Source organism: Otolemur garnettii, unplaced genomic scaffold, assembly GCF_000181295.1.
Source record: "Otolemur garnettii isolate 467f Iridium unplaced genomic scaffold, OtoGar3 scaffold00071, whole genome shotgun sequence".
NCBI lineage: Eukaryota > Metazoa > Chordata > Mammalia > Primates > Galagidae > Otolemur > Otolemur garnettii.
Genome location: NW_003852466.1, coordinates 346620 through 357038, shown reverse-complemented (window position 1 = coordinate 357038; position 10419 = coordinate 346620). Strand labels below are relative to the sequence as shown.

General features: G+C 53.6%; 1 protein-coding gene across 2 annotated transcripts in view; it reads right to left on the bottom strand.

Moving 5' to 3' along the window:
* Positions 1-8666, bottom strand: part of CERS4 (ceramide synthase 4) — a 36212-nt gene extending 27546 nt beyond the window's left edge. The window contains exons 1-2 of one of the 2 annotated variants that reach the window (XM_023515417.1): positions 8532-8666; positions 1141-1249 (exon numbers count right to left, since the gene is read on the bottom strand). In XM_023515417.1, coding sequence (XP_023371185.1) covers positions 1141-1187 — 47 coding nt within the window. In that variant the 5' untranslated portion in view covers positions 1188-1249; positions 8532-8666. The remainder of the gene's footprint in view (positions 1-1140; positions 1250-8531) is intronic. The other variant, XM_003793658.3, reaches the window with a different exon arrangement.
* Positions 8667-10419: the final 1753 nt, after the last annotated feature.

Below are 10419 nucleotides of genomic sequence, written 5' to 3'. Positions count from 1 at the left end.
ATTTGATTTGATTTTTTTGCAGTTTTTGGCCGGGGCTGGGTTTGAACTCGCCACTTCTGGCACATGGGGCCGGTGCCCTACCTTTTTGAGCCACAGGCGCTGCCCAATAACAGGTGTTAGATGATAGAAGAGTTTGTGGGTTCTGGGCTGTGCTCTGATGGCATCTTTCCTTCACTCAACTTAGTCTGACACTTGCCCCTACTTCTCCCACTGGCTGGTGGCTAGGCCCCTCTATCGACTCCTAATGATGGTGCATATAGAGGCTGGTTCATATAGGGCCAAATAATTGCAAAACCAGATTGTTATCTGGGAGAGCAGGCCTTGCCACATCCACACCAAGGGTTAGCCAAGCACCAGTGATAGCAGCCTTGGTACCATCCCAAGAATTGGCCATCAGATGCTTGTCCAAGGGCAGCCCATAATTCCCTTTCCCATCAGAAATGTCAGACACACTCTGATCAAGATGCTGTTATCATTCCCACTTCACAGATGAACTGAGTCTCAGAGACACTGAATCATCCACCCAGGGTTACATAGATGGTAAATGGCCAGGCTGACTCCAGCTCTACACCCCTGAGTGTTTCAGATGAACACAAGCTCAGAGAAATTCTGCATCAGCAGTGGCCTCAGCATTCTTGGAAAGCAGGAATGTCTTCATGCTTCTCCCTTACACCTACCTCTCCCCCTCCCCCAACTTATCACTTTGGCCTTTGCCCTTTGGTCACCAGTGACACCCTCCTGTGGCTAATTCCATGTGCAAAAATCCATGGCCCCCCTAGCATCTGTGGCCCCCCCACTGTTGTCTCCAATTTGGGCTGATTTTCTTCCCTTTTAGCCCTAAACAATATTGGTCCTTGATCCTCTTGTGCCAGCTGCTCTCCCTGGAAAATTCTCCTCCTCTGAGGCCACATTCAGCATGTCCATGGTCAAATTCTTGCTCCTCCCAGGGCTCTCTCTTCAAGGCCAAATCTACTTATCTAATACCACCCAGCAGTGCCTTGCTCAGACTTGTCATGCTGGAGTCATCCCCCATTGAGCCTGCTTCCTTCTATCCCATGGCATCTTGGCTAAGATCCCACCATCCACCCCATCTTTGAAGACAGAAATCTGTTTTCACATTCCTGTGAAAGGGCCACTCACCAAGTCCTGTGATTGCATCCATTTTCCCTGCCTCCTCCCATTGCCATGGTCTCTTGGCTGAATCATCTTGCCAAAGCTGCCTCTCCCCATCGGCATCCAGGATTTCCTTCTAATCCACAAATTAGATCCTCAGCTTTAAATCCTGAAAGTGCTCCCATCAGCCCAGTACTGTGCTGTCCAGCATGCCCCTAGGCCTTTGCATATGCCACTCCCCCCTACTGGTAATTTGTTCTAGTTCTGGAGACTCTGCTCTCTATTTATATCTTTAGAATTCCTGCCAGTTGCCCGTAGGCTGGGTTAGGGGGCTCCCTCCCTGGGCTTTCTTACCCTGTTTTCCCCAGTATCCTGGTGATGGGGACCTCTCCATTTTCCCAGCTCTTAACACATGATGGGTCCCCAGCAGCTGTCCACTGAACAGATGAATGAATGAGGGTTCAACTGAGGCCCAGGAACCCAGGGTGTCCGAGAACAGCTTAGGCTCAGATTGAGGCCTTCCCAGTGTGTCCACAATCATGACTCTCTCATCCCTCATCCACCTGTGCCATTTGTGCACCCACCTCTATCCTTCAAAATGCTCATGTTGTTGTTTTTTTTTCTTTAAATATATTTATTTTCAGAGGAGACTTGACCCCCTTCCCATAAAGGGCAGCCAGCATTAGTGTCGTGTACAGACAGCAGCCATAAAAACAATGAAAACAAAACAAAGTTCAGTAACAGCCGGTCCCTGAAGTTAGCAAGGCTGCCAGCCTGGGTCCCAGGTGCTCCTGGGCCAGGGGGAGGTTGGCAAGAGCCTGTCACCATGGCTTTAAAGACACAGCAGCAGCCATGGGAGTCTTTGGTCTTGATGTTAAGTGAAAGAGGCAGAGATCCTGAGAGGAGGCAATGCTGTGTGCTCTTCTGGCCCATGGGCTGCCCTTGGGACTTCAGACTTTGAGGGAAGTGCTGTCCCTAGAGGTCACCCCACAACAACTATCCTCAGCCCTCTATGTTAGATGATGTAGGCTAGGGTTCTGGGCTCAATGGGGTGGCACACAGAGGGGCCCCCTGTGGGGATGCCAAGGCCACCCATGGGTCCTTAAAGACCAGAGGTGCTTGTATAACCCAAGGCAAAGTGCTTCTTCTCCAACCACTGTAGAGGGGCTGTCCCTCCTCTCCAATCCACACAGATGGAGGGCAGTGAGGAAGAGGCTCTTCCCCCACCTGCCGCCCAACCCTCTCTCTGCAGTGGTTTACAGTACAAGCCTGTTCCTTCCCCTGCTCCAGATCTCTGGAGAGGCACCCTGAGATTCTTGGCTGTGCGGGGGAGGTCCACAGATGGCTTGCCAGGGTCTGTTCAAAGCTGAGAAACATCACTCTGATGCAAGATGCCAGGTCTTCTCCTGGGCTGGTCCTTTCATCTGAGTCAGACTCACCATTCAAGTGAGCAGCTTGCCTGGTGCTACTTCCATGAAGCACTCTAGGACTCCCAGGCTGTGCCAGGGACCTCTTCTCACCCCTAGGGACTATGGTTTCTCCATTGTGCCTGGGTTACTCTGCCACTTTGTAACTTCCTAGGGACATGTCTGTTCCTCACTGGTTGGGGGTAGGGGTCCTAGAGCATAAGTAATATGTCCTATTCCAGTCTCAGCCCATCACTGGCTCTGACTCAGGCCACAGCTCAAACGTCATCTTTTCAGGGAGCCCTGGACTTCCTTAAATAAATTAACTCTTCTTGCTCCCATCATGTTTCTGGAAAATTTCAGGAATATATAAGAAAGCCCTAAATGTCTTGCCTCAGCATCTGCGTTTGCAGAGACTTCAGATAAACCTAGACTTCTGACTCCTTCCAGTCACTGGCTAAGTCCCCAGGGAGCTATAATCACAAGAGATATTAAGTGCCCAGTGCTTCTGTCACCTGCATTTTGCAACTGGGGAAATTGAGGCACTGAGTTACCCAAGGTCATAAAGTAAGAAGTGGAGAGCTGGGACTTGAATTCAAGGCTGTTTCCAGAAACTGTCTTATTATTTATTTAAAGACACCCTGGATAGAGTACTGATAGAGTACTCATAGCTCAGTACTCCTGGGCTTAAGCAATTCTCTTGTCTTAGCCTCCCGAGGAGCTGGGACTACAGGTGCCTGCCACGACGTCTGGTTATTTTTAGAGAAGGAGTCTTGCTCTTGCTGGACTTGAACCTGTGAGCTCGGGCAATCCATCTGCCTTGCCCTCCCAGAGTGCTAGGTTTACAGGCATGAGCCACAGTGCCCGGCTTCTTTTTTGAGACATGGTCTCACTCTGTCTTCCAGGCTATAGGGGTGTTATCACAGCTCTCTGCAGCCTATAACTCGTGGGCTCAAGGGATCCTCCTGCCTCCGCCTCTTGAGTAGCTGAGACTATAGGTGCCCACTACCATGCTTGCCTAATTTTTCCATTTTTAGTAGAGGTGGGGTCTTGTTCTTGCTTAGTCTGGTCTCAAACTCCTGAGCTCAACTGAGCCTCCTGCCTCAGTCTCCCAGAGTACTAGGATTACAGATTCGCCCAGACAGAATCTGCCCTTTAACCGCCACATTCAATTCCCCCACCCACCCAAACTCCGTCCCTACCAAGCCAAGCCATAGCCAGGAGTACCGAGATGCTATCACCATCTCACAAACATTTATTGGGCACCTATTGCATGCCAGCTTCATATTGGGTTCCCAGCAAGGGACAGAGTAAACAAGGATTCCCATGCCCACAGAGCTGATGTTCTGGATGAGATGGAGACAGGGGGACAGCAAAGACTCTATATTTTGTAAATTTGTTTGTTCTGTTATATCAGGTGGTAACCACCCATATGGAGAGAAAAATAAATTAAACAAGGGAATAAGTAACTAGATAGTTGGGAGGGGCTGCATCTTTTAAATGAGATCAGGAAGGCCTCCCTGAGAAGGTAAGAAGGTAAGGGAGGAGGGTAGGGGGATAGAACATTCTCAAAAGAGGAAACTGATGGTGCAAAGGCTCTGAGGCAAGGCCATGCATGCTGCATTCAAGGCACAGAGATGAGGCCTGTGTGGCTGGACCAGAGAAGAGAGAGCAGGAAGAGGTGAGGGCAGTAGACCTACCTGCACCATCTCTGATGCAGAACAGTACCCTGTCACCCCAAGTCACCATCTGTGTGCCAACTCCCAACAGTACAGCCCCTATGCCTCTGCCCCAGCTGTGTCCCCAGTGTACCCACCAGGATCACAGAGCAGAACCAGGGCCAAGGGCCACCTACCCACAATTTGAATGTGGATGGAGGTGGCAGTCCTGGTCATAGTTTTCTGGTTTTGGCAGAACCTCTGATCTAGGTTACAGCATTTGAGCAAAGCCACAGGGATTGGGGGGGCATGTTCATATCAGTAGCAGGGCAGGAAGGGTGACTCAGGTCTTGTCCATGTAGGGTACAGGGAGGGTGGCCAAATCCTTTCTCCTCTACCTGGGAAGGAGGTGAGCGCAGACTGGTGGATGGGCTATCCTCAAAGCACACCTGCTTGGCTTTTGCTGTTTGTCCTCCTGGCCTAGATGAGCCTCCTAACCTCTGTGCATCAGCTTAGGGCTCTGAGGACATGCGGGCACTGCCGCCCAGGTCTGTGCCCACCCAGCTGCTACCAGCACCTCCTCCACCTCCTGTTCCTCTTCGTCCCTGCCCCATCACCCCCCTCTTCTCTATAAAAATTTTCTTAAAAGTAGCCAGGAGTGGTAGTGTGGACCTATAGTCCTAGCTACTCAGGAAGCTGAGGGAGGAGGGTCACTTGAGTCCAGGCATTTAAGGTGCAGTGAATTATGATCACACAATTGCCCTCCAGCCTGGGTGACAGAGTGAGCCTCTGCTGCTAAAAATAAAAAGAAAGGACCCTCGAGGGTCTGCTGTTGTTGAAGTGGAGGTGCCCTGAGGTCCCTTGGCCTCTGCAACTACCTGTCTCTCTTCCCCCACTAGCCCCGCTAACTCTGCCTTGGTAACCCTGGACTCCTTGCCTTGCCTCCCACATGCCATGTTTGTTCTAGCCGCAGAGCCTTTGCACATGCTGGCCCCTCTTCTGAATGTCTACCCGGCCGGCCTCTTTTCATTGTTTGGGCCTCATCCCTGTTCTTGTCCCCCACTCTCCCCAGGGGACATCAGTTCCATGAAGCTTCATGTGGTTCACTTCTAGACCCAGTGTCCCCAATGCAGATACTTCCTAAGTGTGTGTTGAATGAACAAATGAGAGACAGACAGACAGACAGGGGCAGAAGGGAGGCAGGGCTAAGCACAAGGTATGGTGGGGGTGGTCCCCAGGGCATGGCCAGTAGGACATGATCCTTCTTTAGACATACTATTGTAGGACCCTAGACCAAACTTTGGCTTTAGGAGTCCAGGAAGGGGTAGGGGGTGAAAGCAGAGCTGAGCTCTGTTAAGTTCAATGTGAGTAACAGCATCATCTTAACAAAGGTATAGAGTCCATACTGAGGGAGGGAAAAGGCCTCCTCTATGCTGCTCTGGTCAGATCCAGGCTGGGGCTGAGGGGACTACTCAAAGGTGGAAAGAAAGCTCATGCTGAAGGGCCTGGGGAGGGGAGAGACAGCCACATGACAGAACAGGACCTCTGCCCCTGAGTTAGCCAAGCAGAAGATTCAGAGATCCGTACAGGAGTCATTCGCCTTGTTCCCTGTGCTCATGGCTTGCAGCCCAATCCTAGTTTTCTCCTACTCTCTCTCTACTACCTCCTAAGCTTCCCTAGTCTTGCTACTGCAATGCTTGTCCTGTACCACACTTCTTTCACCTGGATGAAGTGTCTAGCTCACTCACGTGGATAGTAGCATCCCAATTTCCAAAGGCTAATCCCAGTCCATGGTAACTCATACCTCTCCAAGATCCACCCACATCTCACCCATCCATATCATCACCTCATCTAGGCCATCAGCTATTCCTCACTTGGACCAGTGCAGCCCCTCCTCTCTGGTACTTTAACTCTGTCCTCAACCCTGAGGGCTCAGAATAACCCAAATATCCTGTTTGAGGCCAACAGGCTGGCTCTGCCCCTTCCCCTCTCCCATCTCTGGACCTCACCACCCTAGCCTCATCATTCCTTCTAGAAGTTCCTCCAAGCACCCAGAAGTTTCTCTCCCTGGCATTTTTTTTTTTTTTTTGAGACAGAGTCTCACTATGTCACCCCTGGTAGAGTGCTGTTACATCACAACTCACCGCAACCTCAAACTCTTGGGCTTAAGAGATTCTCTTGCCTCAACCTCCCAAGTAGCTGGGACTACAGGCATCTGCCACAATGCCCACCTATTTTTTGGTTGCAGTTGTAATTATTGTTTGGCAGGCCCTGGACTGGGTTCTAATCCACTAGCTCTGGTGTATGTGGCTGGTGCCCTGGCCACTGAACTACAGATGCCAAGCCTCTCCTTGGCAATTTTGCACACCTGGTTAACCCCTTACTCACCCTTAGCAACCCAGCCAATGGTCACCTCCCCCAGGAGGCCTTACAGACTTCTCCCCAGCTTACTTCACTAGGCGCTGGGTTCTGTGATAGTTTTAGTGACCTCTGCTACCAAGTGCTTACTCCCAGCTGGGCATTCATTTCCCAGGTGAAAAAACTGAAAGCACTAGGAAGCAAGTCACTCACCCCAAGGCACTGAACTCAAGCTGGAAGGACAGGGTTAGAGCCCAGGCAGTGGTAAAAGGAACAGCCTGTAGTGCCCAGATAAAAGGGGGCCAGGGCCATGTGCACCATGGTGCCTGCCTGCTGTGTCCCATGAGTGAGATGAGGGGACCTTGGCCCATTCCTGCTGCTAAAGAGTCATCCTGGTGGCTCCTGTACTCAGTGCTCACCCTGGGCCAGGCGCTGGGCCAGTCTTTCCCTTTACTGGACCTGCAGACAACTCTGGGCTGGGAGGTGGGTGCTGTTCTGAATTTCTCAGAGGAGGAAAGAAAGGCCCCAGGCCCCTGAAATGGGACAGCTACTACTAACCCATTTTACAGATGCAAACTGAAGCTCAGAAAGAAACTTTTCCTTGATGCTCCAAGGTCAGTTCAGTAATGAAGCCACCCAGCTTATTTGCATTCAGCCTGTTTGGGCCTCCTGGGGGGCCCAGGTGTACTGTATGAAGCGCCTAGTAGCACTTCCCTACCCCATATTTATTCAGAACAGCTGCTCCTGGAAGGGGAGCAATTTGAGGCTGGGTAGGCTAAAGGCTTCAAAGACAACTTCACAGTCTAGGATTTCTATCCTGGGGGAGGGGGTGAGCCCCACACAATGGGTTGAGGTTGCCCCTGGGGGGCCACCCTGGTCCCTGTGCTCAGATACCTGGGACCTCACTGTGGCTCAGACTGGGTACTTTGGGAGCCTTTTCCCCCAATCTCACCGTATCTCACAGGTTTTGCAAGGCAGACTCCCCAAGACAGCAATAAAGGTCTTTCTATATTCCTGGCAACCCAGGACAAAAACTTCCGTACACTTTCCCTCATGCCCCACTTGCAAGCAGCCAGGGAACTAACTGATGTTCTTCTGCCAAAGTGAATCCCCAGTTTGCCCTCTTCCTATTACAGGCTGCAGCAGGATCCAGGCCAGCAGCCTCTTTCCAAATCTTCTACCCACAGTGGATACAGGATCATCTTCTTAAGACACAAATCGGATTATGCCACTGTCTGGTTTCAAGCCTTCCTGGTCCCCACCGCCTTGAGAATGGATTCCACACACTCCTCACCACCTTCCCCTCTCTGGCTAAGCCCTCCCCAACTCCGATCCCCTCTTCCACGCTGGCCTCTTTTCTGCTCGGCAAACACTCCAGGCTGGGCCCTGCCCCTGCATCTTGCCTTTTCCTGGGCCTAACATGCCCTCGCTAGCTGCTGCGCTCACACCAGGGTGACACCTTCTTGGAGAACGCCTCCCTGAGCTGCCTGATGCGTCGTCTTCCTAGCGCTCAGCTAGCCGGGGCTGGAATGACGTGGTTTTTTGTTTAAGCGGTCGACCGGGTTGCGTATTCCCAGGCCAGGGGCCCCGGCTGCGTTCCCAGCCCCAGCACGTCTGTGGCGCCAGTAGGTGCCCCGCACTGACTCGCTAGCGGCCACCGCACAGTCCGGTGGGGCTCCGGGGAGCCTCCGCCCGTCTACACATCCGGATTCCCCCGGGTCACGGGGCTGGGATCATCCCCACTCGCTCCCGTCCGTTTCACAGCTGCGTTCTCGGGCACCGCGGCGGCGCCCTGGCCCTCGGGGAGTGGGGCTCTCTCGGGTGGGAGGTCCAGGCCCGCAGCCATATGGAGAAAATCCCAATAGGGCAGTCCAGCAGGATGATAGGGGCCGGAGCCCGGCTGCGTCTAGGGGCCGGGCTGTGGCCACCAGGGCCGCGGAGGCGGGGCCCAAGCCCGCAGCGAGGGTGGCGATCGGAGTGGAGGAAGCTAGCTTACCTGTGGACCACACGGCTGCCAGGCGCACCGAGGGCCGGCGGTGGGGCGGAGGACCGCACGCCTAGCGGCGGACCCAAAGGAGCAGAAAACAGGCGCAGCCGGCGGCAGACAGCCGGACTCTGCTCCCGGCCCTGCCCCGGCCCCCAGCCGGGGAAAGAAGGCTGGAGAAAGGGGGGCGCGGGGCGGGTCCGGGGGAGGGCCCTGGAGGGGCGGAGGCAGGGCCGGGCTCGGAATTCTCCGGGCGCTACCAGGCCCCTCCCCGAACCCCGCCCAGCCTCTCTGAGACCCTCCCCTTCCCGCCCAGTCCCTCCGGCGGTGAGCCTAGCTCAGGTCAATCCGAGCGTCTCGGCTCTGCGCCTTAATCTCTCGCCTTTGAACCCAGTGTAGTCTGCTGCGCGCTCGGTCTGGCCCCCGGCGGTAACCCTGTCTGCTGTGTGTCCTGGGTCCCCTCTTTTATCCAAGATGCTCTGGCCCCACGCATCTGCCCACACTCCTGGCGCACCCCGATCCTCTGGGGCGCACTGCTGAGTGTCAGCGGCCACACCAAAAGCCCCAAGTCTGGGGACCTGCTTACGGGCCAGCCTAGGCCAGCCCAGGGGTTCTTTCTGGCGCTGAGGCACTCTCAGGGGCCAAACCTATTACTGGGAGAAGAGGGCATCTGGGCAAAGGCTAGGGCTTGGTGGGGTGTAGGGGTCAGGAGGCAGAGCCGGTGAAATAAAGCTGAGAGATAAGGCCGTGTGGGTGGTGGCAGCAGCCTTGGGCTTGGCCGCAGGCAACACATGAGCTGGGGCTGAGGGGAACCAGAAATGACCCGCGACCCGAGGTCAACAGGGCGCAGGAAGCCTGAGCCAACCATGAATAGGGAACAAGCTCAGGAGGTTCCAAAGCCAGTGACATCTAGACCCTGGCAGTGGGGCCATAGGCAAGTTGCTTAAATTCACCGAGATTTGATTTCCACACATGGGAAGTGGGGGAGGGGACAGGAGGCCTCTATTGCAAGTGTGGAAAGAACCTGTCCCTCGGAGTTCAGCCTCCTGACCTTTACACTTGCCCTTCCCTCTAATGAACTATTCTTTTTTGCCTCTTTTAAAAATGTATTTATTTAAGGCTCTGCGCCTGTAGCTCAGTCTCCAGGGTGCTAGGCACATGCACCAGAGCTGGAGGGTTCGAATCCAGCCCGGGCCTGTCAAACAATGACAACTGCAACCAAAAAATAGCTGGGCGTTGTGGTGGGCGCCTGTAGTCCAGCTACTCAGGAGGCTGAGGCAAGAGAATTGCTTAAGCCCAAGAGTTTGAGGTTGCTGTGAGCTGTGACGCCACATCACTCTACCTGGGGGGATAGCTTGAGACTGTCTCAAAAAAAAAATATTTATATATAGAGACTGAGGAAGGGCACGGTGGCTCTCACCTGTAATCCTAGAAGTCTGGGAGGCCAAGATGGGTGGATAGCTCAAGCTCAGGAATTTGAGACCAGCCTGAGCAAGAGTGAGACCCCCATCTCTAAAAATAGCCAGGTGTTGAGGAGGGTCTATAGACTCCCAGCTATTTGGGAGGCTGAGGCAAGAGGATCTCTTGAGCCCAAGAGGTTGAGGTTGCTGTGAGCTATGATGCCACACAACACTCAATCCTTCGTCAACTGAAACTCAAGACCTTGGCCTGGCGCCTGTGGCTCAAGTGGCTAAGGCACCAGCCACATACACCTAAGGTGGCAAGTTCGAATCCAGCCCCGGCCTGCCAAACAACAATGATGGCTGTAACCAAAAAATAGCCGGGCGTTGTGGCAGGCACCCGTGGTCCCAGTTACTTGGGAGGCTGAGGCAGGAGACTCACTTGAGCCCAGGAGTTGGAGTTTGCTGTGAGCAGTGAAGCCATAGCACTCTACCCAGGG